This window comes from Asterias rubens, chromosome 6 (assembly GCF_902459465.1).
Source record: "Asterias rubens chromosome 6, eAstRub1.3, whole genome shotgun sequence".
Taxonomy (NCBI): Eukaryota; Metazoa; Echinodermata; class Asteroidea; order Forcipulatida; family Asteriidae; genus Asterias; species Asterias rubens.
Genome location: NC_047067.1, coordinates 9,004,234 through 9,026,796, shown reverse-complemented (window position 1 = coordinate 9,026,796; position 22,563 = coordinate 9,004,234). Strand labels below are relative to the sequence as shown.

The 22,563-nt window shown below is 38.7% G+C and overlaps 1 protein-coding gene across 5 annotated transcripts in view; it reads left to right on the top strand.

Annotated features, from left to right (window-relative positions):
* The window catches only part of LOC117291167, a 33,511-nt gene extending 18,156 nt beyond the window's left edge, over positions 1-15,355 (top strand). For all 5 annotated transcript variants that reach the window (XM_033772731.1, XM_033772730.1, XM_033772733.1 and 2 more), the window contains 15 exons: positions 274-350; positions 1,272-1,395; positions 2,273-2,350; positions 2,737-2,834; positions 3,265-3,421; positions 3,559-3,699; positions 4,312-4,425; positions 4,924-5,826; positions 6,292-7,320; positions 7,689-7,940; positions 8,650-8,766; positions 9,177-9,328; positions 9,838-10,018; positions 12,219-12,320; positions 13,473-15,355. In XM_033772731.1, coding sequence (XP_033628622.1) covers positions 274-350; positions 1,272-1,395; positions 2,273-2,350; positions 2,737-2,834; positions 3,265-3,421; positions 3,559-3,699; positions 4,312-4,425; positions 4,924-5,826; positions 6,292-7,320; positions 7,689-7,940; positions 8,650-8,766; positions 9,177-9,328; positions 9,838-10,018; positions 12,219-12,320; positions 13,473-13,619 — 3,672 coding nt within the window. In that variant the 3' untranslated portion in view covers positions 13,620-15,355. The remainder of the gene's footprint in view (positions 1-273; positions 351-1,271; positions 1,396-2,272; positions 2,351-2,736; positions 2,835-3,264; positions 3,422-3,558; positions 3,700-4,311; positions 4,426-4,923; positions 5,827-6,291; positions 7,321-7,688; positions 7,941-8,649; positions 8,767-9,176; positions 9,329-9,837; positions 10,019-12,218; positions 12,321-13,472) is intronic.
* The last annotated feature ends 7,208 nt before the right edge of the window (positions 15,356-22,563 follow it).

Sequence of the window (22,563 nt, the reverse complement as noted above, 5' to 3'; positions counted from 1 at the left end):
GTTTCATTCACATTTTCAATTATTAAATATTTCCTTGGTGTGACGTGGACGGGTCACCATGTCGGTTTGGTTTTCAGTCGCTACTTGACTGTGTAGGTTTTCCTCCCACATCTTCACTGAAACAAACATCCTTCCTTGTCTTCTTTCCATCTGGGTTCTTGATAGCGCAGGGATTTAAGTTGTTCGCTGTTTTGAGAGTCCTTGGTTGCACAACCAGAATAATTGAAATAAAAGCTGCCATTTATGTGAAAGCATGTTTGCTTGATTCTATAGAGAAAGTACGCCGATGTGGGTGTTTTTTACGCTGAGAATAAGGGACATGGCCTCAAGAGTAAATCAAATTTAAAGGGGTAAGTACAGAGTTGGTTTTAGTACTAGAGGACAGTATTGCCTTTAATGTGGAAATGAAGATATTTGTTGCACAAGCATTTTATTAGTGTATCTGTACAACGTTTGTCAGTTGAAATTCCAGATGTTCTGGACTGTCTTCAGCTAATGATCAAAATAATCCTAATGTGTTCTAGACTGCTTGGGATTATTCTGTTTCTCTCTATTTTAATTTAAAAAATGAAATCTGCCGAGTTAGTTTTGTTCTGAAGCATTTTTGGTTTTCTATCGGTGCTGAGAAACACATTATAAATAAACAGATGTACACATTTAATGTGGTCATTAATTTAATTGTGTAGCACATTCATTTATTCAGCTGTCTGTTATGTGTTAACTTTGATCATAAACATCAAATTTTCACACCCCAGAACTCCTTTTGTCGTGAAGCAAAAATGAAAAATAAATGTACATTGAAGTGAAAAAAAAGCATCTAAGCAAGTTGAATATTTTAGGATCTTCAATCCAAAGTTAAAGGAACGTTACAGAATTGGTAAGAAACAAAAACCGTGAAGATCACAGATTTACATAAAAATTACACAGTCTAATGATGATGATAGTAGAAAACATCCCTTGAAATATTTCTGTCTGAAATGTCATATTGATGAGAAATAAATAATATAACTTCGCGTTTGGAGTTAATCACTCAGTGAGCGTTTTATTAATTTTTATTTTGGCATCAATGCAATGCAAAATTTGTAATCGGTTTGTCACTATTCTCTCGTGACCCAGATGACCGATCGATCTCAAACGTCTACAGGTTTGTCAGTTTATGTAATTGGTGGATTACATAAAGTGCTTAAACTGCCAGTAACTGTTTAGTTAGCAAAAACCAATCCTGTAATGTTCCATTCATTTTGAATGTAAATCTTATTATTTTGCAACAGGCATGAGTTTGTAATGGAATACTGTGGAGAAGTGCTCAACTATTCCGAGTTCAAGTCTCGTGTGAAACTTTACAACAAGGATAAAAACCTGCATTTCTACTTCATGGCTCTCAGGGCAGATGAGGTAAGAAAGAACCTTTTACTTTATTTTAGAGGCAGTGGACACTATTGGTAATTACTCAAAATAATTATCATCATAAAACCTTTCTTGATTACGAGTAATGGGGAGAGGTTGATAGTATAAAACATTGTGAGAAACGGCTCCCTCTGAAGTGCCATAGTTTTCGAGAAAGAAGTCATTTTCAACGCATTTGATTTCGGAGACCTCATATTTAGAACTTGAGGTCTCGAAATCAACCATCTAAACGCACACAACTTCGTGTGACTAGGGTGTTTTTTTCTTTCATTATTATCTTGCAACTTTGATGACCGATTGAGCTCAAATGTTCACAGGTTTGTTATTTTATGCATATGTTGAGATACACCAAGTGAGAAGGCTAGTCTTTGACAATTACCAATAGTGTCCACTGCCTTTAAAGATCGTTATTTGGTTTATCGATTTATCAATCATTAAAATAATTAGGCATTGTATGTACACCTGCCCTGGCGGTAGTTCTGCAAAAGAATTTTATTTAATTTTAATTATTTAAATTGAATATTTTTTTTTTCTTTTTCTGTAAATGTAATACATTTGGGAGAAAAACAGTTGAACTGATTTCTACAACAAATGTCATCTGGAAGCTTTTTCATTGTGAAACATTCTAAAATTATTGTGATTTTTTGTTGTCGCTGTTTCAATGAATTATGACGTATGGTGATTATTATACAGAAATGAATGGCCTCTAAAGGGTTAAAATTGGACGTGAGACAAATATTAATATTATGGGTAAAAAAAAAAAAATTATGGTAAAAATATCTTTACTTAAAAACTAGTTGTTTAATTTCCCATTTACATTGTCCAACAAATCTAAGTCAAGTTTTGTCCTTGCTTTATAACATAGATAATTGATGCTACAAAGAAAGGCAACAAGTCAAGGTTCATCAACCACAGCTGTGATCCAAACTGCGAAACCCAGAAGGTAGGATTTCATTTGACATTCATATTTTTAAATGCCACTGCTGATTTTCAGCATACAGCTCAGAGACTATTTTGTCTCGCCAAAAGAAAGGGAAGTTGCGCAAGTTATCTTAGTATAAATGATGCATTTTATAATTGTGTAAAGCTTGGTTCATACTTCATGCAAATGCGGTAGGAATTTTGATGTCACAAAATCGCAATGAGCGAGTTTCCATCGGTTGACTGTGAAACATTTGCTGCGAAAACAGCCCTGTGGTGTAAATGTTTGTATCCGAATCGCATTCACAGGAAGTTAGAACCGGGCTTTAGTAAGGTTTAACTTTTGTATAAAAAGTGTAGTATTTCCATATTGACAGAAATTTATCTAACTTTTTTCTTTTCTTGCAGTGGACAGTCAATGGTCAGATTCGGGTTGGGTTCTTCACCAAGAAATATATCCCTGCAGGAACAGAGTTGACATTCGACTACCAGTTTGAACAATACGGGTAAGGATAGTGTAAATAGAGAGCAGATAGAGTTAAAAATGGATCTCAAACATAGGCTGCCAGTGCTGGGGTCAAGTAAGCAAAGTGATCACAAGTGTACATGCCACGCACAAACCTCGACCAATGATAGGTCTTTGGCTTTGGTGAAGATTCTGTTTGACCTTATGATGTCATATGCGAGGGGTCTATTGCCAGAGGGTACAAGCTTCTGTTTTTGAAAAAATATTGAGTATTTTTACAGGATTACTAGCACCATAAGGCCCAAGGCTTGTTGAGCCAAAATGTTGCACAAATATTATGTGAACATGGATGTGTACACTAATAAGGTGGAGACTTGGCCAATTACATTTTTTGTAGGAAAGAACTGCATATTGTAAAAAATTTTTGTTAAACATCAATTTATCTTTTTTTGTGTCTAATGACTAATTAGTGAGGAAGCTCAGAAGTGTTTATGTGGTGCAGCTAACTGTCGAGGTTTCATCGGCAAGCAGAAGAGACAGTCTAAATCAGTAATCGGCAAAGACTTTGCAACCAAGAGGAAAGAACCGGTAGAACGGAGACGTAAAGAAAGCTTTGAAGATGCCTCTGTAAGTTATTATTATTAAACCATATATTCTTTACCCTTGATGCAAATTTAACATCTATCTGCTATTTTCTTGCTAATCAAGTATTCTGTTAGCTGTGCAACTCTTCATCTGTTGTAAAATGTCATTTGTTTATTTAGTTGGATGAAGAGATTGAGCAGTTAATCATTGAGCTCGATGGCAGAGGCTTGAAGACGAATGACCAGACACTGAACCTCGCTCGGCACATGGTACTGGCAGAAACAACCCCACTCAGACTACAACTGCTCAAAATATTGGAGGTAATTTACTAACCCTCACGCCAAATTAAATTGGAGCTTGTTTTTTTTTCTCCATTTATTGGCAACTGATTTTTCTAAGAATTCCTTGCTTGCCGCTGCTGCATACAGAACAGGCCAATCACAGAGTGCAACTTGGTTATCGTATGTACACAGAAGCAGAAAGGACACAGAAAAAGCAAGGGATAAACAATGAAGGAGACAAAGTGGAAGGGTAGAGGGAAGGGGCTGATTTTACCACAACAAGGCCCCCTTTCTTAAAGCCTGTAAGCACAAAAACTTGCTGAGCACAGAAAAAGGTTGCTCAACAGAAACAGCTCTACCAGCAAAATTACATAGCGCCAATATTTATTAACCACACGGTCACGCATTTCGCCAAATGTTTCTTGAATTTCCTCTGAAAAGGTAAATGTTGAAAAGTGTGCACAAAACCAATGTGAGCCGTTGGCAAAAGGGTTATACAAACAAAAGAGGGACGATAGGAGGTCCCCGGTTGGAGGTGTTTCCCTACTTGTGCCAATTTGTAGTGACGTTCAATCCAAGGAAGAATAGACAAAAAATTGTAATGTTTGATGTCAATGGTTACTGATCCCATTTGAATGTTGTATATTGCAGGACACTGTAGATGAAACATGTCTAAAGGATTTCCTGACGCATCATGGGCTGAAGTTACTGTGGAGCTGGATGGTAGACATCAGTGATAAACCAGAACTAGAACTGAAAATGGAGGTATGTAGTCCACATCTTTAGAAGTTTCAATACGGTTGACTCTGGTTATTGCGAGGTCCTGATTTAAAAAAAAAAAAAATTCAGAACAGTACACTTGACTGAAATTGAAGCTAGATTTTTTAGAATATTTTTTAAGATTCTTAACACCCCTGTAAAGTTACCCACTCCAGAAAAGAATGGAGTGGGTAAAACTTGATTTATTTTTGATTCATTTTCAGATTCTGAACACCCTTGTGAGGTTACCTATTCCACACAAGAATTAGCAACTCGACTGTAAAATGAAACTTTATTGTTTTTTGGTTAATTTTCTGATTCTGAACATCCTTGTGAGTGTTACCCATTCCGCACAAGAATGGTCAACTCGATTGTAAAATGAAACTTGACTATTTTTGGTTAATTTGATAGATTCTGAACACCCTTGTGAGTGTTACCCATTCCGCACAAGAATGGTCAACTCGACTGTAAAATGAAACTTTATTATTTTTGGTTAATTTTCAGATTCTGAACACCCTTGTGAGGTTACCTATTCCGCACAAGAACGCCTTGGAAGACAGCAAGATCTTCGCCATGGTGGAGCGATGGTCTAAGGTGAAGAACATCCCCAAAGTGGAGACGGAAGTCGACGATTCCAGCGCAAGTGAGACGCCCTCCCGTTGTGCAACACCCGTGTCGGTCCCCATGGCAAGTCACAGCACCCCGGGCGATCTGACCAAATTGACGGACAACTCTGAAAGCGACGGAGACTTGGACAGATTAAAGAGTGACAGTGCGAGTACCTCTCCAAAAAGTTTTGACAAGAGCTCCACGATCGATGAGAGGATGGACCAGAAAATCCAAGTGGACAGCAGTACTCCTAACGCTCAGAGCGATTGTCCGCAACAACCTGACGCTGAAACAACAGTGAGTGCCGACTCTTTATGCGCAACACAGTCGGAAATTGTCAGTCAGTCGTGCGAGTCGGATAAGATAAAAGACGAGACAGTACTTATTAAAAATGAAAGTGAATCGCCAATTGAGTCCACGATCGCATCGGACGCACAACCAGAGTCTGTTTTGGCAGTATCGACGGCAAATCCGGAGTCTAAACCGACCTTAGATGACTCTAGCGTCTTAGAAAGTGAAGATGCATTGCAAACAGTCAGTGAACCTGTAAAAGTTGCGGAATCTCCCAATACCTCAAGTGAACTTCCAATAAAGCCAACCAGCCTCGAAGAAGGGGAGCTTATAACAGACACAAGTAAATCCGATCTGAAGATGGACGATTTGGAGAAGACATCAGGTAGTGGCAAGCCAGATTTAGGATCAGACTTGGAGGCTGCTGAGGTGGATGTAAAGAGTGATACAGCATCAGGAATAGCTGTCATGGCTGGAAAGCTACTAGAAACATGGAGCTCCCTCAAGGTAGGCTATTCAGATTTATTTTACCCAAAGTTTTTGAAGCTTTTAACTATGCCTGGGCCCCTAGTGCAATTTACTACTCGATTAGTCACGCCTCAAATATTCACGACTAATTTGTATTCAAGATGCATTCCGACGTATTGTTTGCTGAAGGCGCAATCATAGTAAAAATCAGCTTAAAGCAGGTAGTCTACACATTTAACTGAGTAGTTGAAAAATGGTAGTCGCGACTCAACTTGGCAGTCACCCGTCACGACTAGGACACTTGTCACACTAGTCGCTTTTTGAGCCTTAACTTGCCCCAGCTTCAATCCTATTTACATTTGTTTTTAATTTAAAAGTCAAAACTACATAAAAACAAGTAAAGGTTGAGGACCAGGTAGTAACCAATTGACTGTTTGATTAAGACTTTCAGCTTAGTACGATACAGCCACTTTTATAAAAGCTAATCTTTTTAAAATTTTGCAGGAAATCTATCGGATACCCAAGAACAGAGATCGTGAGCGTGAACGTGATTACTCGGAGAGAGAGCGCGATCGGGATCGGGACCGGGGCTACGATAAAGACCGGCGGTACGGCCGGGATAGAGACCGCGACAAAGACCGAGATAGATACCGAGATAGGGATCGGGATAGAGATCGAGACAGAGATCGCGACAGGGACAGTCGGAGAGAACGGAGTCGTGATTCGGGTCGTGATTCGGGTCGTGATTCAGATCGCTATCACGACAGGGACAGGGATAGGGACAGGGAAAGAAGAAGAAGCTTTGACCGAAGGGATGACAGGAAAAGGCGCAGCAGATCTTTGAGCAAAGAGAAAGAGGACAAACAATCAACTCTAGTCAGTGAGAAAAATGATCCGGACACCCCAAAGGCTACACTACCTAAGCTGAGAAAACCGTGGAAGAAAGAAGCGACATCTGCGGTTGAAGGATCTCCGGCGGGGAAACAAACGAAGAAGGAGAAGTCTGGGCTTTCCAAGAAGGAAAGAAGACAGCTGTTTGAGAGGCAAGTTGAGCAAGCCGACATGGAGGAAGAGATACGCAAGAAACAGGAAGAGGAATTCCTGAGACAGCATCCACACTTCATAGACGAGGAAGGTCACATTCATTTTGTGGACGAAAACGGTTTCCCGATCCCGCCACCGTTTGATGGGGATCCAAATCACCCTTTGATGCACATGTTGCAGCTCGATCGAGGGATGCCCATGGAGCATAACGACATTCCCCCTGAAGGGATGTACCCACATCCCATGGATCCCAACAACCCGGGATATCATGAGATGATGCCGCATCCTCAAGGAATGATGCCTTTAGATGAGAATGGTATGCCGATGCCGTTACACGGAGGTCAACCTATGTATGAAGAGATGCATCCAGACATGGCAGCGCCGCAGCAGCACGGCATGGGCTTGCCCCCTCCTGATCATCTTCTTCATCACCCACATGTACCTCCTCATGTTGAGGGAATGCACATGATGCAGGAACAAGATCCACAGGTTGGTTCAATTGGAAAACAGTCAATTAAGTTTTGCCCTTCAGTATTTAGAGCGACAGTTTATGGGTTTCAGGACTTTTATTCTCCAACGTTTTGTGTGGTTGGCTGTAAGGCCTGTTTGCTTTGTTTTTGAAAGGGCAAGTGCACCAATGCATTTTCTCCTATGGGCACCGTTGAGGACATATTAAGGGCACCAAGCCAATGACCAGGGGGCATGGAGGCAATTGCCTTCGTTGCCTCCGTTAAGTGTCTGGCCTGTTTGATGTATTTTCATTTTTTGTGAGGGTCCCAAATGATCAGCTGCGCTGGATGTTGGTCACCCTTGTTAAATATTGTTTTAAGTAATCTAAAAAAAAATTGTCCTTGTAGGCCTGGGACATGAATCCAGCTGCCGTGCATCCCGTTCATTCACAGCCAGTACTACCGCCCCAGCCTCAGCCCCAGCCTCAGTTCAGAGTACCAGCACCCCCTGGGCCTCTACCCAATCAGGTGTCTGTAGTCAGTGGTGCTCCACATCCACCCAGGTTTGTTGTACCGCAGCAACCGAAAACACAACCTCAAGTACAGCAACTTCAACCAGCTACTCGACTGCAGTCGCAGTCGCACGTTATTCAGCCACAGGTAGGTTTAAAGTGCCCTGCTTAGTGCGTTATTGTTGTTAAACATGCATTCTGTGGAGACTTCATTTGTTTATTTGATTTGTCGCTGTACGCAACATTTAGCCTGGGTGACTAGTGCGAGTAGTGTCAAAGTCGCCCAAATTTTCAAAAGGATTTTAAGGCCAATGCAAATACACAAACATTGGTTTGTTGGTTAAATCTCACAGGGGAAATGTACCTATTTTCATGGGATAGTTTTGACCATTTTTTGCCTATTTTTAAATCGCTTTTGTAGGCCTTGAACTTCGCTCTTTAAAGAGCACAGTATTTTTCTTCCGGTAAGGGGCACTTTTATAGGGAAATTGTATGTTTGTATTTGTACTTTACAAAGGGAACAACAGCAAAAGCACAGGGCACCAGGGCAATAGCTGTGCTTTAACCTTTAACCTGCTTTTGCTTTAACCAAGTTTCCATTTCGTTACCTTTTATCAGTCTTTTAGATGGAAGCTGTGAAGTGCAGGGAACTTGTTTAGCATTGTGCATAGTGAACAATTTAGACTAGACTTTCTTCGCGCACGCTGAATATCAATATTGAGTAGCAAATGATGATTTTTGAGCAGCAACTGGTACATTTTGTGGCTCTTCTATTCAAGGGAAATCAATCACCGAAGTAGTTTGGGTTAATTAGTTATTCGCTGAATTAATGTTGTATATGATGATTTCCTTTGCAGCCCCAGCCTGCTGCTCCAACACAGACTGTGACATTCGTTACTCCCGATGGAATGCTAGTCACTCAGACCATCATGCCACTTAATACAGAAACTAATGTCCACACCAACATTCAACAGGTATGTTATTGCATAATATGCAACTTGGATGAGCTGAACTCCGCTTGTTTATATTGAAGAAAAAAAACATTGCACGAAACCATTGAACCTTTTGTAATTTCCTCTATTTTGGTGAAGTTACAGTTGCATGCCTGTTACTTTCGTATGATCACATCATATGTTCTCATGAATTCTGTATTGTTTTCCCTTTTTACTGTAAATTGTTGCAATTTAGCATGTGGTTGCTCATGACAATTTTGTAATAAACCATTCTATATGTAGATCTAAACTATAACCCTTTCCAAAAAGCCTTGTCTTACCAAGTTATTCTGCACAAGCAAAATGTGGAAAAACTAAAACAAAACTCTACCCAAAATATTTGTTTGATTTTGAGGGTCTTTTCCCCCTTTTCCTTTTCTTTTTGTTTGAAGGCACAACAGATTCAGCAGCACCTTAACCAGGGTATAACAGCAACTCAGGGTATCCCGTCGCCCCCCTCCAAGCCGAAATCACAACTTCCTCCTAATTGGAGAACGGCCAGGGACCAAGAAGGCAAAGTCTACTACTATCATGCTGTCACAAGGTGTGTACAGATCCTGGGATGGGGTGGATTTCACAAAGAGTTGAGACTAGTCTTATCTCGAGTTATGACGAGTTACTCTTCCTCACTTGGGTCTAGCCATACGGATTTAATATCTCTTAGGACCAGTCCTAATCCTAACTCTTTACATCGCCAGCTAACACGTTCGGCCATTTCACAAAATGGCCGGCCGTGTTTGTTCGCAATGTAAAAGGAAAACCGTGCAATTTCGAGGCTAGCTTGTGTGGATCATTATTTTACTTTAAAATTATCTATCTAACCAAAAATGCATTTTAGAAGAAAAAAACGGTTTCAAACGCTTTTCAAAGACCAAATCGACTGATCCAAGGCAGCGTGTTCCTTTAATCCTGAACAGTAATCTGCCGGTCGTTGGTTCAAATCCTGCTCTAGTCATTTCTTCTTAGTTCAATCCCAACTCATTTCAAATTTACCCAGTCAGTTTCCCTTGTGGTTAACTGTTATTAAATACAAATAATGTTTGTTGTGTGCAGGCAAACCCAGTGGGACATGCCTAGTTGGGACGGCAATGCACCTGTGCTCGGTGGTAACGAAGCTGATATGGATCTCGGAACGCCAACCTACGACGAGAAATCCAAGAAACGTACAACTACAGCAGCTGCTGACACATCGAGTGAGCTAGCCAAGAGATGTAAACTGCAGTTTAGGTCAAAGGTTAGTGAGTTTTGTATGTTTTATTTAGAAATGACCTTTCTATTGCACTGTCACAGCCCCGAGTTTTTGCCAGCCCAGGTTGGGGAAACTATGGAAAGCAATAAATGCTAAAGAAAAACAGATCACTACTGTTTGTCACAATGTTACACAAATATTTGAACATCGTATTGATTTTGTTGAAAGCGTAGCAACTAACTATGGAAGGCGTTGGGATTCCAACATTCCTCATAGTCTCGACTGTCGTCGATCAATGTAAAGCCCCGTTCATCTCCGATTCGTTGCAAATGTGATACAAATTTTAACGTCACAAATTTGCAATGAACAATTTTGCATCAGTTGAAATGTGCTCATTTATTTCCTGCTAAACATTCAAAGGAAAACAGGGCTGTGATGTCAAAATGTTGTATCGCATTCGCGTTCGCAGGAGACAGAACTGGGGTTTAGTCAAGTTCGTCACAATTAGTCAGTCACATGACTGATCATTTTACTTTCTTAAGGTGGCCTTGAGGTTTCACTGGGCGGCAAAAATGTTATCTAGGCTACTCTGTTTTTTTTTTTTTTTTACAATTAAAACAAAATATTTCCCCATCTTAACCAATTTTGATACCTCCATTTTGTGACTGCGTAATTTGTTCATCTTTTTTAATTTTTGTATCCTCTGTATATTTTCCTAATGAATAGGGTGGGTGGCCTTAGCTTTCGATTCAAACCGGACCTGCTTCAGATATATATATATGTGACCATCCACCACCAATAGGCTGTAAAGTCGCACTCGCACATTGCAGAGCCTATTAAATTGTTTGGGTTTTCAAGAAATCTTTGAGAAATCTGAATAAAAAAGTAGGTGGCTTTGAGAAATCATAACTATGTCAAGAAAAGTCTGATTTAAATGTGGATGGTATCATTTTAAAGCCGATTACACACTCTCTCCAAAAATGCATTAAGCCCATACCAGTAAAAGTGTCAACTTTACAGCCCATTGGTGGTGGATGGTCACATATCTGTATATTTTCCTGTAATTCGACCCTTAGTCGCCATGGGAAGTTTGTTTTAAAGAATACAGCATGAATGAACAGTTATTGATTGCAATGGGAATAAACACCACACCCTCCCCCTTTTTAGTGTTTGTTATGTTGATTAATAATTATGAAATGAGTCTTAATGTGTTTTCCACCTCTCAGGAAATATTTTTTGAGTATTTTGACATTCTGTTCTATCTTTGTGAATTGGAAACATGAGGAACGCAAGGAAGGGTTAAATTGGGTAGAGCAGTCAAACAGGCTACAATAACCTATAGTCAGCGAGCTGTATCATTGCTTTATACAGCTCCCACCCACTTCACTTGAAATTAAAGAAATTTCTCAGCAGGGCTCATTTTCTTCAAAGAGCCTTGAGAACCTGTAGGTATGGCTGCTCTTTTGTTCCCGCTGCCATTAAGTTATACTACAGTGGGTGCATTCGTTTAGCTTCCCTGGGTTTACCCCGGTCTGCCCCAGTACATTGGAATAGCTTTGACGTCATTCCAGGGGCTCACCCGGGTCAGCCCCAAGTGCCCTCGAGAGGGCTAGTGTTATCGTTTGATTAGCTCTTGTCAGGGGCTCACCCGAGTGAGCACCGCGAGGTCGACCCAGGGAAGCTGAACGAATGCACCTAGAGTATAATGGGCAGCTTGAACAGTGAGCCGTGGTACCATTCAGGTTCTAACTCCACTGTCCTTGTACATGTATATGTTTTTCCATTTTTCATGTACATGTATGGTGTACAATTTGTAGTATCAACTTTGTCATCTTTCTAGGGTTTACTTTTTAACTTTTTATTGTAGTAGGCCTACTCCTTTTAAACTTCGGTTCTATTATTTGCTATTGTTGATACATGGTGTCAGTTTTGTTAGTATCTGCTTTGTCATCTATCTAGGGTTAAAATTGTAACTGTTAAATATTATAGGCCTACTGTCTCTATTGTACGTGTAATCCTTTTTAACTTAGGTGTTTAATAATGTGTGTTTTTATGTAATTCCAGAGTTTTGTGTGTCTGGACAGCTTTAGGTCAGTTATCTTACCATCTTAGAAATTTGGTGTAATTGCAAAAAATAGTATTAGTATTAGAGTTTTTCTCAATGGCTACTATTACTCATAGGTTTTGATTAATTTCCTACTAAACCTTGCATTCTCATACATCTGTTCTATTTTTTTTTTTCCAGATGTCTCACTACGTAATTAGCTGCTTGAATACTTATCGTAAACCTGACTGTAAGCTTGGAAGGATCACAAACACGGAAGACTTTAAACACTTGGCACGGAAGGTAAATAAGTCACCTCATTCTTCATCATTAAATACACAACAAACTATGTATTCAATACAAATGCATGAGTATAGTGAAGTATTTTTGTTGTGGGATACTGGAAGCCAGTTTGTCAACTGGCAAATTGGTTAGAGTTTAGGGGATATTATGGGCGTCAAAGTTGAAGGTTGGCTTTTAGTTTGGGAGTTTTGGTAATGCTTTCCAACACTGAACTAGGACCATTTGGAGGGAATTCTGACTTGTCCTTGGGTGTTTAAAATGGCATTTGGCCAGCAGGCCACTGTGAAACGAACATTACAGAATTGTTTTTTTTTTCCTAATAAAACAGTTGCTGGCAGTGTTGTAAGTACTTTATGTAATCCACCATATACATAAACTGACAAACCTGTAGAAGTTTGAAATCAATCGGCCATCCGGGTCACAGAGATAAATAGTGAAAAACCGATTACACATCTTGCATGACATTGATTACAAAAAAATGAATGAAAAAGCTCACTGAGCAATAAACTCTAAACGGAAAATTAGTTTTATTTATTTCTCATCAAATATGACATTTCAGACAGAAATATTTCAAGGGATGTTTTCTTTTATCATTGTCATTAGACGTGTAAGTGCTATGTAAATCTGTGATCTGTGATTGTTTTTCTTTCAAATTCTGTAGTGTTCCATTAGGAGAGATCTCTGAGTAATATACAAATAATGACTGCTTTGAGTCCTATGGTTAAAACTACGAATCCCGAGGTGATCCCCGGTGCGTTCAATCCATTACTGAGGGAGTCTGAGTTTTAACCATAGCACGAGTTCATAACACCCTAACACACTATTATCCTCGTACAAGTTACATTCGTACGCGCGTTTCAGATACACAGATGAACAACTGATTGGGTTCGAGGTGGGTAAAAAGACGTCTGGGTACTGCACGCCGTGTGATAGTCGTCGGACTATCACATGGCAAACGATGCACTATCACACGGCCGACGTCTAGTAAAACTAAGACATATCATGTGATGCGCTCTAAACCAATGAAAGGGCAGAATATTTATAAGGGGTGTTATGATACTTGATAAAAAGACTCAATAGTCCTTGTTCAAGCCTTCCCAATACTGAATGTATTGCCATCTAATCCCAGTTTGAACCATTATCTTTATACAGCTGACTCACGGCATCATGGATAAGGAGCTGAAACACTGCAAGAACTTTGAAGACTTGGAGGTCAACTCTAACGTCAAACACAAAGCCAAAGAATACATCAGGAAATACATGACTCACGTTGGGCCGGTGTACCATAAGGACGATTGAACACCGAGTGCATCATCCCAATCACAACGGTAGCAGCTGTAGCCTGGGCCCAATTTCACAACAAGCAGCTAAGTATGGTGACCAGCCACAATGCCATTTCTTATCTACATGTTATCGGTGTCCTGCTAATTTTTGCCTAGCGGAAACATTTAAAGCAGAAATAAAGCATGTAAGCGCAAACAAGTATAGAAAATTTCTTGCTAAGCAAAAATCACTCAAACTAAGCATGGAGGAGGAGAGGGAACCAATGTTTGAGAAATAACCTCTTTCTTAAAGACTATGTTACCCTCAGAGGGAGCCGTTTCTCACAAAGTTTTACACTATCAACAGCTCTCAATTGCTATTTACCAAGTCGGGTTTTATGCTAATAATTATTTTGAGTAATTACCATGGGTCTCCCTGCTTTTGTAGCCACAGAGATATCTGCGAAATTCTAGACCGTTATCCATCAAGTTATTCATGGTTTGAAAGTGAATTAAAAATCACTCAATTTAGCTTCAAGATCTTCCTCATACACTTTTTTTATGCATTTGTATATGATTTAACAATTTTGATATATGTATTTAGCGTATTGCATTCAATAATTTTGTGTATGTTAATGTTTAGTTGTTTTTAGTTAGTTGTTTTTGTAAATAGTTATTGTTTTGTTTTTCTTGCAATAATGCAGCCACAGAAGTCATGAAGGTATCTGTATTTAAATGTCACATTGTCTGTATAGGATTCATTGTTCTCGATGGTTTACAATCTCGCAGCGTCGTTTTTGCCTCGCTGGATCATAACCATAGAGTTATTTATAAGAAGTAGAGGGCACACAAGCTTAGACACTTGACCTGGTGTGCGGCCATTTCGTAAGTTGATATAAAAGCATTGCATAGCGTTATCATAACACCGCACCAACATGTACTTAATATTCAATGTTCTTGCAAAATGGCGCGTGTGTCTCGCTTGCGATCCTTTTCCGTTAGTGCATGCAGCATCACCAGTGCGCCCTCTAGTTCTTATATATAATTCTATTATCATAACCCCCTAGAAGTGTGACTTTAAAGTATTGAAACATATTGGATATTTTAATAAGTCCTGTGTTGGATCCATTCTGACTAGGCAGAGCGTTCTGTCAAAAGATGCATCAAGTTATTGAGCAACTTTTCCTTCTTTTGCAATCTGTTTTTATTTTTTCATACGCCTTTACCACATAAAAACATGACTCGTTTGAAATTTATTGCTCGAAATAAGTTCATTTTTACACTTGCTAAGCACAACAAGATTATGCTTACCAGAATAAGGTTACCAGCCGAACTACCATGTCACATGTACCATTTGTGACTGATAACGTGCTTATTGCTGCTTAAGCAGCTCTTTGAAAAATTGACCCAAACCAATTTGGTTTGAATCTTCAATTCAAAAATGGTGATTTACTTGCTTTTTCTCATCATTGCTTTGTTCTGTACCTTCTCTTGTGCAGTATTTGGTTCAATGACTATTAAAACTAGCTGGTTTAGAATTTCCATCGAGTCGGTACAATGTATGGAGTATATTTGTTTGTCTTGAACTGGAAATGATTTGTTGCAACTTCTATAAAACAAATCATTCTCATCTGGAAATGTTCATTCTAAGTACATGTACCTATTCCTTAAATGCATATCAACATACTTGTGTATAACTCGGCCAGGGCCCAATTTCATGGCTCTGCTTACCGTAAGCACCGAATCGGCGCTTACGGAAGCAGGGGATTCTGTGCTTACGGCAAGCGTATTTCACGGTTTAGCGGCGAATTTGGGCTTCTGCGCGTGCGTATTTCACATTACTAGGCATTTTACGCTTACAAGGCTAGCGCAGAAATTCAGCGCTTGCACGTAAGCGGGGAACTGCGATCGTAAGCGCAGAATTCGGCGGTAAGCAGAGCCATGAAATTGGGCCCTGGTGATCTAAAATCATTTCTACAATGTCTTGAAAGTCTATGGCACAATGATGTAAACCATAAATCATAATTAATTGTAAAATATCATCTTGTAATAAGATGTCTTTGCATCACTTTGCAGTTAATTCATACCCTTGCCCCCATTCCACAGAGCCTCTAAGCACACATATTTGCTAAGCATGAAACATCTTCCTTGATAAAAACAGTCTTACCAACCAAATTTCACTTGATTTTTAGGATAAGCAACAACAGCTGAATACCAGTAACAATCATTACTGCTTACAAATGGAAATTTGGATGGTAATCCTGTTTTTATCAAGGAAGACATTTCATGCTAAACAAGTTTGGTGTTTAGCAGTTGTGAAAATTGGCCGTGGTTGAAAACTGGAAGATTGCTATACAATCAAGTAAAATAAAACTGTACACATTGACACATATTGGTAAACTTGTATGTAAAACTACTTCTTAGCTTCCAACGTTGGCCATAATTGCAATTTTGTGCTGCCAAATTAGATAGTAAGACAATCTGCGGAACTTATTTTTTATACTGATGGGTAACACATAAATGTAGAGGCCACTGAAAGCTGGATTTGGATTTTCAAAAAGTGTCATAAATGACAACAACAAAAAGTACATAGACAAAACTTGTAGTGAACGGGTCTGGACTGCAGTGTGTCATTTATAAGGGCATATAGTTGTTGATATTGACTAATGCATAATAAATCAGTTGAATCGGGTGTGCTGGAAAAATGAGATGTAATATACTAGCGTAACGGAACACGTTGCGAACTACATGGTCGGCCATTTTGTGGGGTCAAAAACTTGACTGCACAAAATGGAATGTTAGTTCATGGACGTAAAAGGAAAACCATTCAATTTCTTGGCATGTTCGTTCGGATCATTATATTCTACTTTTAATACATCATTCTAACCATGTCAATTTTATAGCAAACGGTTTCAAACGCTTTTCATGGACCAACTCAACCGATCCAGGGCAAGGTGTCCCTTAAAACTTGATTCTCATTAATACTACAATCATGTTGTGTTCATTTACCCAGCTATGAACTTCATCTCGTTTGTTTGACTGATTGTGCATAAACGCACCTACAACTGGGTACTGCACTTTTTCTTCATAATTGTTTTGTATATATATATACTGAAAGTGGTACACTGTTGTCGTTTTGAAAATGACAATTTAGTTATTATATTGAAAGATGTTTTTTTTTCCAAACTGCTCGAATTCTTTTTGATAATTGAACCTAAAAGATGTAAATATGTAGATTGTGTATGAATTATTGAGTTTATTTCGTCTTATGTGACGTTGGAATTGTCTTCTAAACGAGAATGAAATAGAGTAGTATTTTCTACAAGTAGTTTATAAATACTTTAGGGTGTGTACTACGCATCGGGATTTCTGTACTGATTTGAAAGCCTCATGCTTATAAAAATAAAGTCGCGTACGACATGATTTGTATTGTAAACAAGTGTCTTTTAACTCCTTTTGGCTGATCTTTAAAAAAAACTATGAACAAATGCACAATAGTGTGAAGCAGAGATTGCTTTGTGAAGATGACCCTTAATTGTAAATAGTTTACCTTTGTTTTGTTTTTTTATTCGTGGGATTGTTTTTACCCTATATGGATGTAGGTAATTGTATACAATTAAACTAACACGTGCCCAATTTCAAAAAGCCGGTAAGCACACAAATTAAATTTCTTCCTTGATAAAAACAAGATTACCAAACAAATTTTAATTTGTTGCATATTGTTTGTTGCCTTTGTTTGCTTATCCTGAAAATCACGTGGAAATTTTGGTTGGTAATCCTATTTTTATTAAGGAAGACATTTCATGCTAAGCACCTTTTTTGTGCTTACAGGCTTTATGAAATTGGGCCATGGTCGCGTCTTTGAGGTATGTCGCGTCTTGCGAATGTCCACGCAAGAATCATCCCCACTAGGAATACACAATGTGAGAAGCGTTACTGTAGTAAATCTCAAACTCAAATTTTGTAGCATAACAAAACTTGTATTTTCTACATAGCAGGTTTTGTATGTGCTTACAGGCTTTATGAAATAGTCTTCACAGAAATAATGATTTAGCTCCAAAACAAGCAGACTTGTTAAATCAAAGCATGTTTCATTGACTCTGTTAATTTCTGATCTGAATTATAAAAGGTCTCAGCCGGTTTCACGAAACGCTAGGATTAATCCTAGGACGAGTAACTCGTCCTAACTCAGGATGGGTTCAATGCGTCTTAACGGAACTTATTAATCCTTCAGTTTATGAAGATTTTGGTGAAATCGACGGTAGGGCCTATACACCATTTCGAATTTCAATTGTTGAAACGGTGTTTCTGTTTAGGGTTTGGGGACGCAAACCAGTAAAAGTACACTCTGAGACGTTTACAATGGCACGTACAATTTTATTTAGATGCTAATCACTAGCTGCGGGACATCTAGTTATATACAAAAGCAGCCCGCTTCGCTCTGGAACCCTTGTCGAATCAAACTTCTGTAGTATACATTGGATTAAATATCAATACATTATGAGTGTTCGCTTCTTGATTCCAAAGTTGTGGTAGTGCCAAATCGTCTGACGTGACTGTCCTCGGAGTATTCATGTTCGTAAAATATTTCTTCCAAGTTTTTCCTACGGGTTACAGTGCCTCACAAACTTGAAAGCGAAACATCAGAAAACTAAATCTAATACTTTGCTAAAAGAAGCCTGTACACGTGTATTAAATCATACTGTTAAGATGCAAAACAACCTTGACTTTAAGTGCTTGTTGAATGTGATGTATGTTAGGAAGGAGGAACTTGTGTTATAATCCCGTGCCCCGACCCCGCTCAGAACCCCCCCCCCCCCAATAAAAAAATACAAAATAAAAGTTCAACAATAATTTTATGTACATATAAAACTGTTCAAACTATTTGCCACCCCCTAAAAAAAAAAATGTACACCTTCGCCACAGCTCTTGGCAGTATTGGTTTTGTTCAACATTGTTTCGTCTAACGATAGTTGGATTTTATGAAATGCCCAATCGCGATATTATTTTTAATCTTGATGCTTTTCTAATATCGTTCGCTGGACAATATCAGCTAAAAATTTCACCAGTGTATCATTAATTGAATGTAAAGCGCATGCTTGAATATAACCTGTCCTCAATGATGTCGGTATTTTAATGAATACATAGTAGGCCTATCGCACATAAGATAAAATGCATCGAACAAAATATTTTCCGAAGCAGTGGAAAAAAAAAATACATTTTTAAGTTAGTTTTGCTAACCCCGTCCAAATAATGATGCCTCAAATATCCAAAATTGTTCATCTTGGGTTGGCTATGTGAGGTCTCAATGTGATGATTGTCGTTTTGCAGAATATAAGGCCGTGTCCGAAACGGCGACTTCGGCTACAGCTACGGCTAGATCGCGCGCGTCTGCCTATTCTTCAACACTGGTAGACGCGCTGATCTAGACGTAGCTGTAGCCGAAGTCGTCGTTTCGGACACGGCCTTACTTAAACGAAGACTGTCTCTTTATTCTCGTCCTTCTTCTGTTCATCGTACAGCCCCCTCTAAGTTCTCCTCTATTCACTCTGTTGGTTGAAAACGGATGAACAAATATTAAACCAATGTAGTGCAAGTTGGTGTTGCGCCCTTCTCTGCTCCCTTCGGCAGGCCACAGCCTCCCCAGTGATCTCAAAATTGTATGAGTTCATTAATTGTGTCTACAGTTCATTAGTTTACAAGTTCAACATGATGATGGTAGGATATGTATTGCGCTTCTTTATGTGTTTTTGTCGTGTAATATGTAGAATGTTTTGTAAAAAAAATGTACCACTGCATTTCGACAATGACGCTCTGCCATCAGTTGATAGTCAGATTTAAGAAGTCGTTGGTTTCCCGCGGTTTCTCGGTTAGAATTCGTGTTTGATTAAAGTGATTCTTTCTTACCGTATATACAGCCTTCTTCATCCATGCCACTCTTACAATCATATGTATAATCACACTTTGCTGACATTGGATAGCATAAACCGTCACATGCAAACATCCCATAATGATCACAGTCGCTCATTGTACGACCTTTCGTAAAAAATAAATCAAAAGAACGAAAGAAATAGGAAAAAGAAAGAAGGGGAGAAAGAAGCAAACAAACCATTATTGATTATGGTATATAGTTTATAATGTCAGATGTTCTCTACAAACAAGTTCACTATATTAATTTTGGTTTTTACACATATACACCGATGTGTGTTAGCACTGTATGCTCGGTACCTGAGTCCTGTGAAACAACTCACAGAGGTCAGGCTCGGGTGGAATTCGAACCCACGACCTTGGTAATTCTAGAGCAATGTCATACCAACTATACGTGTGTGACGTCGAGGTTTATATTTTTGACTGACCAAACTGACTGACCAAACTGACAATTCTGAATGTCACCTTTCAAATTGAGCAGTTCAGTGATTCGAAACAAGTGCACACAAAATCTCTCGAAATAAAATCATTAAGTAAATTCCTGTTCGACAAGTTCGCCATTCGTCGGTCTGTCCAAACTGACCCACACATCCCTTGGGGGGTATAGGATGCTTGGAAATATTCTACACACCCTTTAGCTGTAGAGGTGATGGGAAGGGTTTGGCTTAGATGAGATATGTTTGTCGTCTTATTATAACAAATTCAGCAATTCTGTTTCCATAAGCGAAACAACAATTAATGAAGTATACAAACTAAAGACTAAATATTCTATTGTCGCCACAAGAATAAAAACGTGAACGTAAATGATATGTCCAAACTTATTTTGGCGATATATTGTTTTTATTTATGTGGCAGAAATACGCTTCCGAAAATGTTGGCAATGATTGATAAAATTAGAAATAACTTACTACATTGAAGCTCGTCAGAGCGATCTCGGCAACTGTATACTCCATTACAGAATAACTCTTCCCTCACGCACTGTACACCATCGGCACATTTACGGTATCCATTGGAACAGGGAAGAGCACATCTTAAAAGAATTGGAAACCATTTAAAGATTACATGAAACATAGGTCTACAAATTAACACAAAAGGGTTGGGTTTGAGGGATACATCGTTGGTTTTTGAAGGAAGGTGTAGATTATATATTTTAGTCTAAGTTTATTTGTTGCTTTGTTGGGGGTATTGGGATGTTTGTTTGTTTGTTTGTGTTTTTAACTTGGAGTCTACACATGCCATTTCTCCAGAGGTTTAGCATTGATATCAACTTTATAGATTTGAAGTAATCTTTGAAAGTCGAGTTGACCCAACCGTCGAGTTGACTCAACAGTCGAGTTGAATCAACAGTCGAGTTGTTTCAACTGTCGAGTTGACTCAACAGTCGAGTTGAATCAACAGTCGAGTTGTCTCAATCATGGAGTTACTTGTCAAGTTGTCTCGAGTCGAGTCGGTCTGTCGTCGAGTTGTGTCTGAACTCTTTAAAATTACCTTTGTGTATCCTCATCAGATGCATCTGCACAATCCATCACACCATCACAAAACTCTTCCGATGTCAGGATATGTTTGGCTCCATAGGCATTGACACAACTCACTAAAGATCAAGATAATAATTACATCACTAATTTCATTGTTCGATTTTTTTTCTAGTCACATTTGGAAAAACGGCGCCTACCGAATATTGCGTCATCTGATAATTCTCTGTATTGTAACTGAAACTTCTTTCCTTGTCATCTCCCCATGGGTTTTTTGGCTAGTACAGTGATTAAGTTTGCTTAAAGGCAGTGGACACTATTGTAATTAAAATAATTTATTAGCATAAAACCTACTTTTCGAGAAAGAAGTAATTTTCCACGAATTTGATTTCGAGACCTCAAGTTTAGAACTTGAGGTCTCGAAATCAACCATCTAAACGCACACAACTTCGTGTGACAAGGGTGTTTTTTCTTTCATTATTATCTAAGCAAGTTCGATGACCGATTGAGCTCAAATTTTCACAGGGTTGTTATTTTATGCATATGTTGAGATACACCAACTGTGAAGGCTAGTCTTTGACAATTACCAATAGTGTCTACTGCCTTTAAGTGTCTTTGAATTTACAACCAGAATAAAGGAAATGAAGAAGAAGACAATATTAAAAGTGTAAACTTACGACAATCTTGTTCGTCTTGACCGTTGAAGCAATCATAAACCCCATCGCATAAATTAGCTTCGTTTATACACTGCGCAGTTTGACCACATTTGAAGAACCCAGAATCACATTTTCTGGTTGTCTCTGTGAAAGGTGTAAGAAAAAGAAAATTATAGTTGTGTTTGATAAAGTTGAACCAATTAAGACATTGAAAATTAAACCGTTCCATTTTGCAGTTATAGTTTATTATTAGTGTTGACTTCACATTTCACAATTAGACAATGCATATACATAAAATAATACCTTAATTTTCTGACGGTACAAAAGCATTCAAAAGAAATCACTTCAACGTCATATTGTCAGTAATGATTTCTTTGTGTGTTTTGGTTCATATAAACTCCTGTAACAGTGCACTATTTAAAGGGAAGGTACACGTTTGGTAATTACTCAAAACAAATAATGAACTATAAAACTGACTTGGTAAACGAGCATTGGAGAGCTGTTAATAGTATACACAATTGTGAGAAACGGCCCCCTCTGAAGTAACGTAGTTTATGAGAAAGAGGTAATTTCTCACTCAAATATTACAAGACTTCTAGCTAGAAGTCTTTTATTCCTATCTGAAAGCACACAAATTCGTCCAACAAGGGTGCTTTCTCTTTCATCATTTTCTCACAACTTCGATGACCGATTGTGCCCAAATTTTCACAGGCTTGTTATTTTATGCTTATGATGGGATATACCAAGTGAGAACACGGGTCTTTGACAACTAGCAAACGTGTACAGTGCCTTTAAGAACTGTTTGCAGTCTTCACACTTCTATTAAGACGGAGGTGCCATGTCGAATCCTGTATTATTGAAACACGCTATAATTATACTTTGGAAAAGCACATCTCTATTACTATTGAGTCTACTGGGAAGTTCC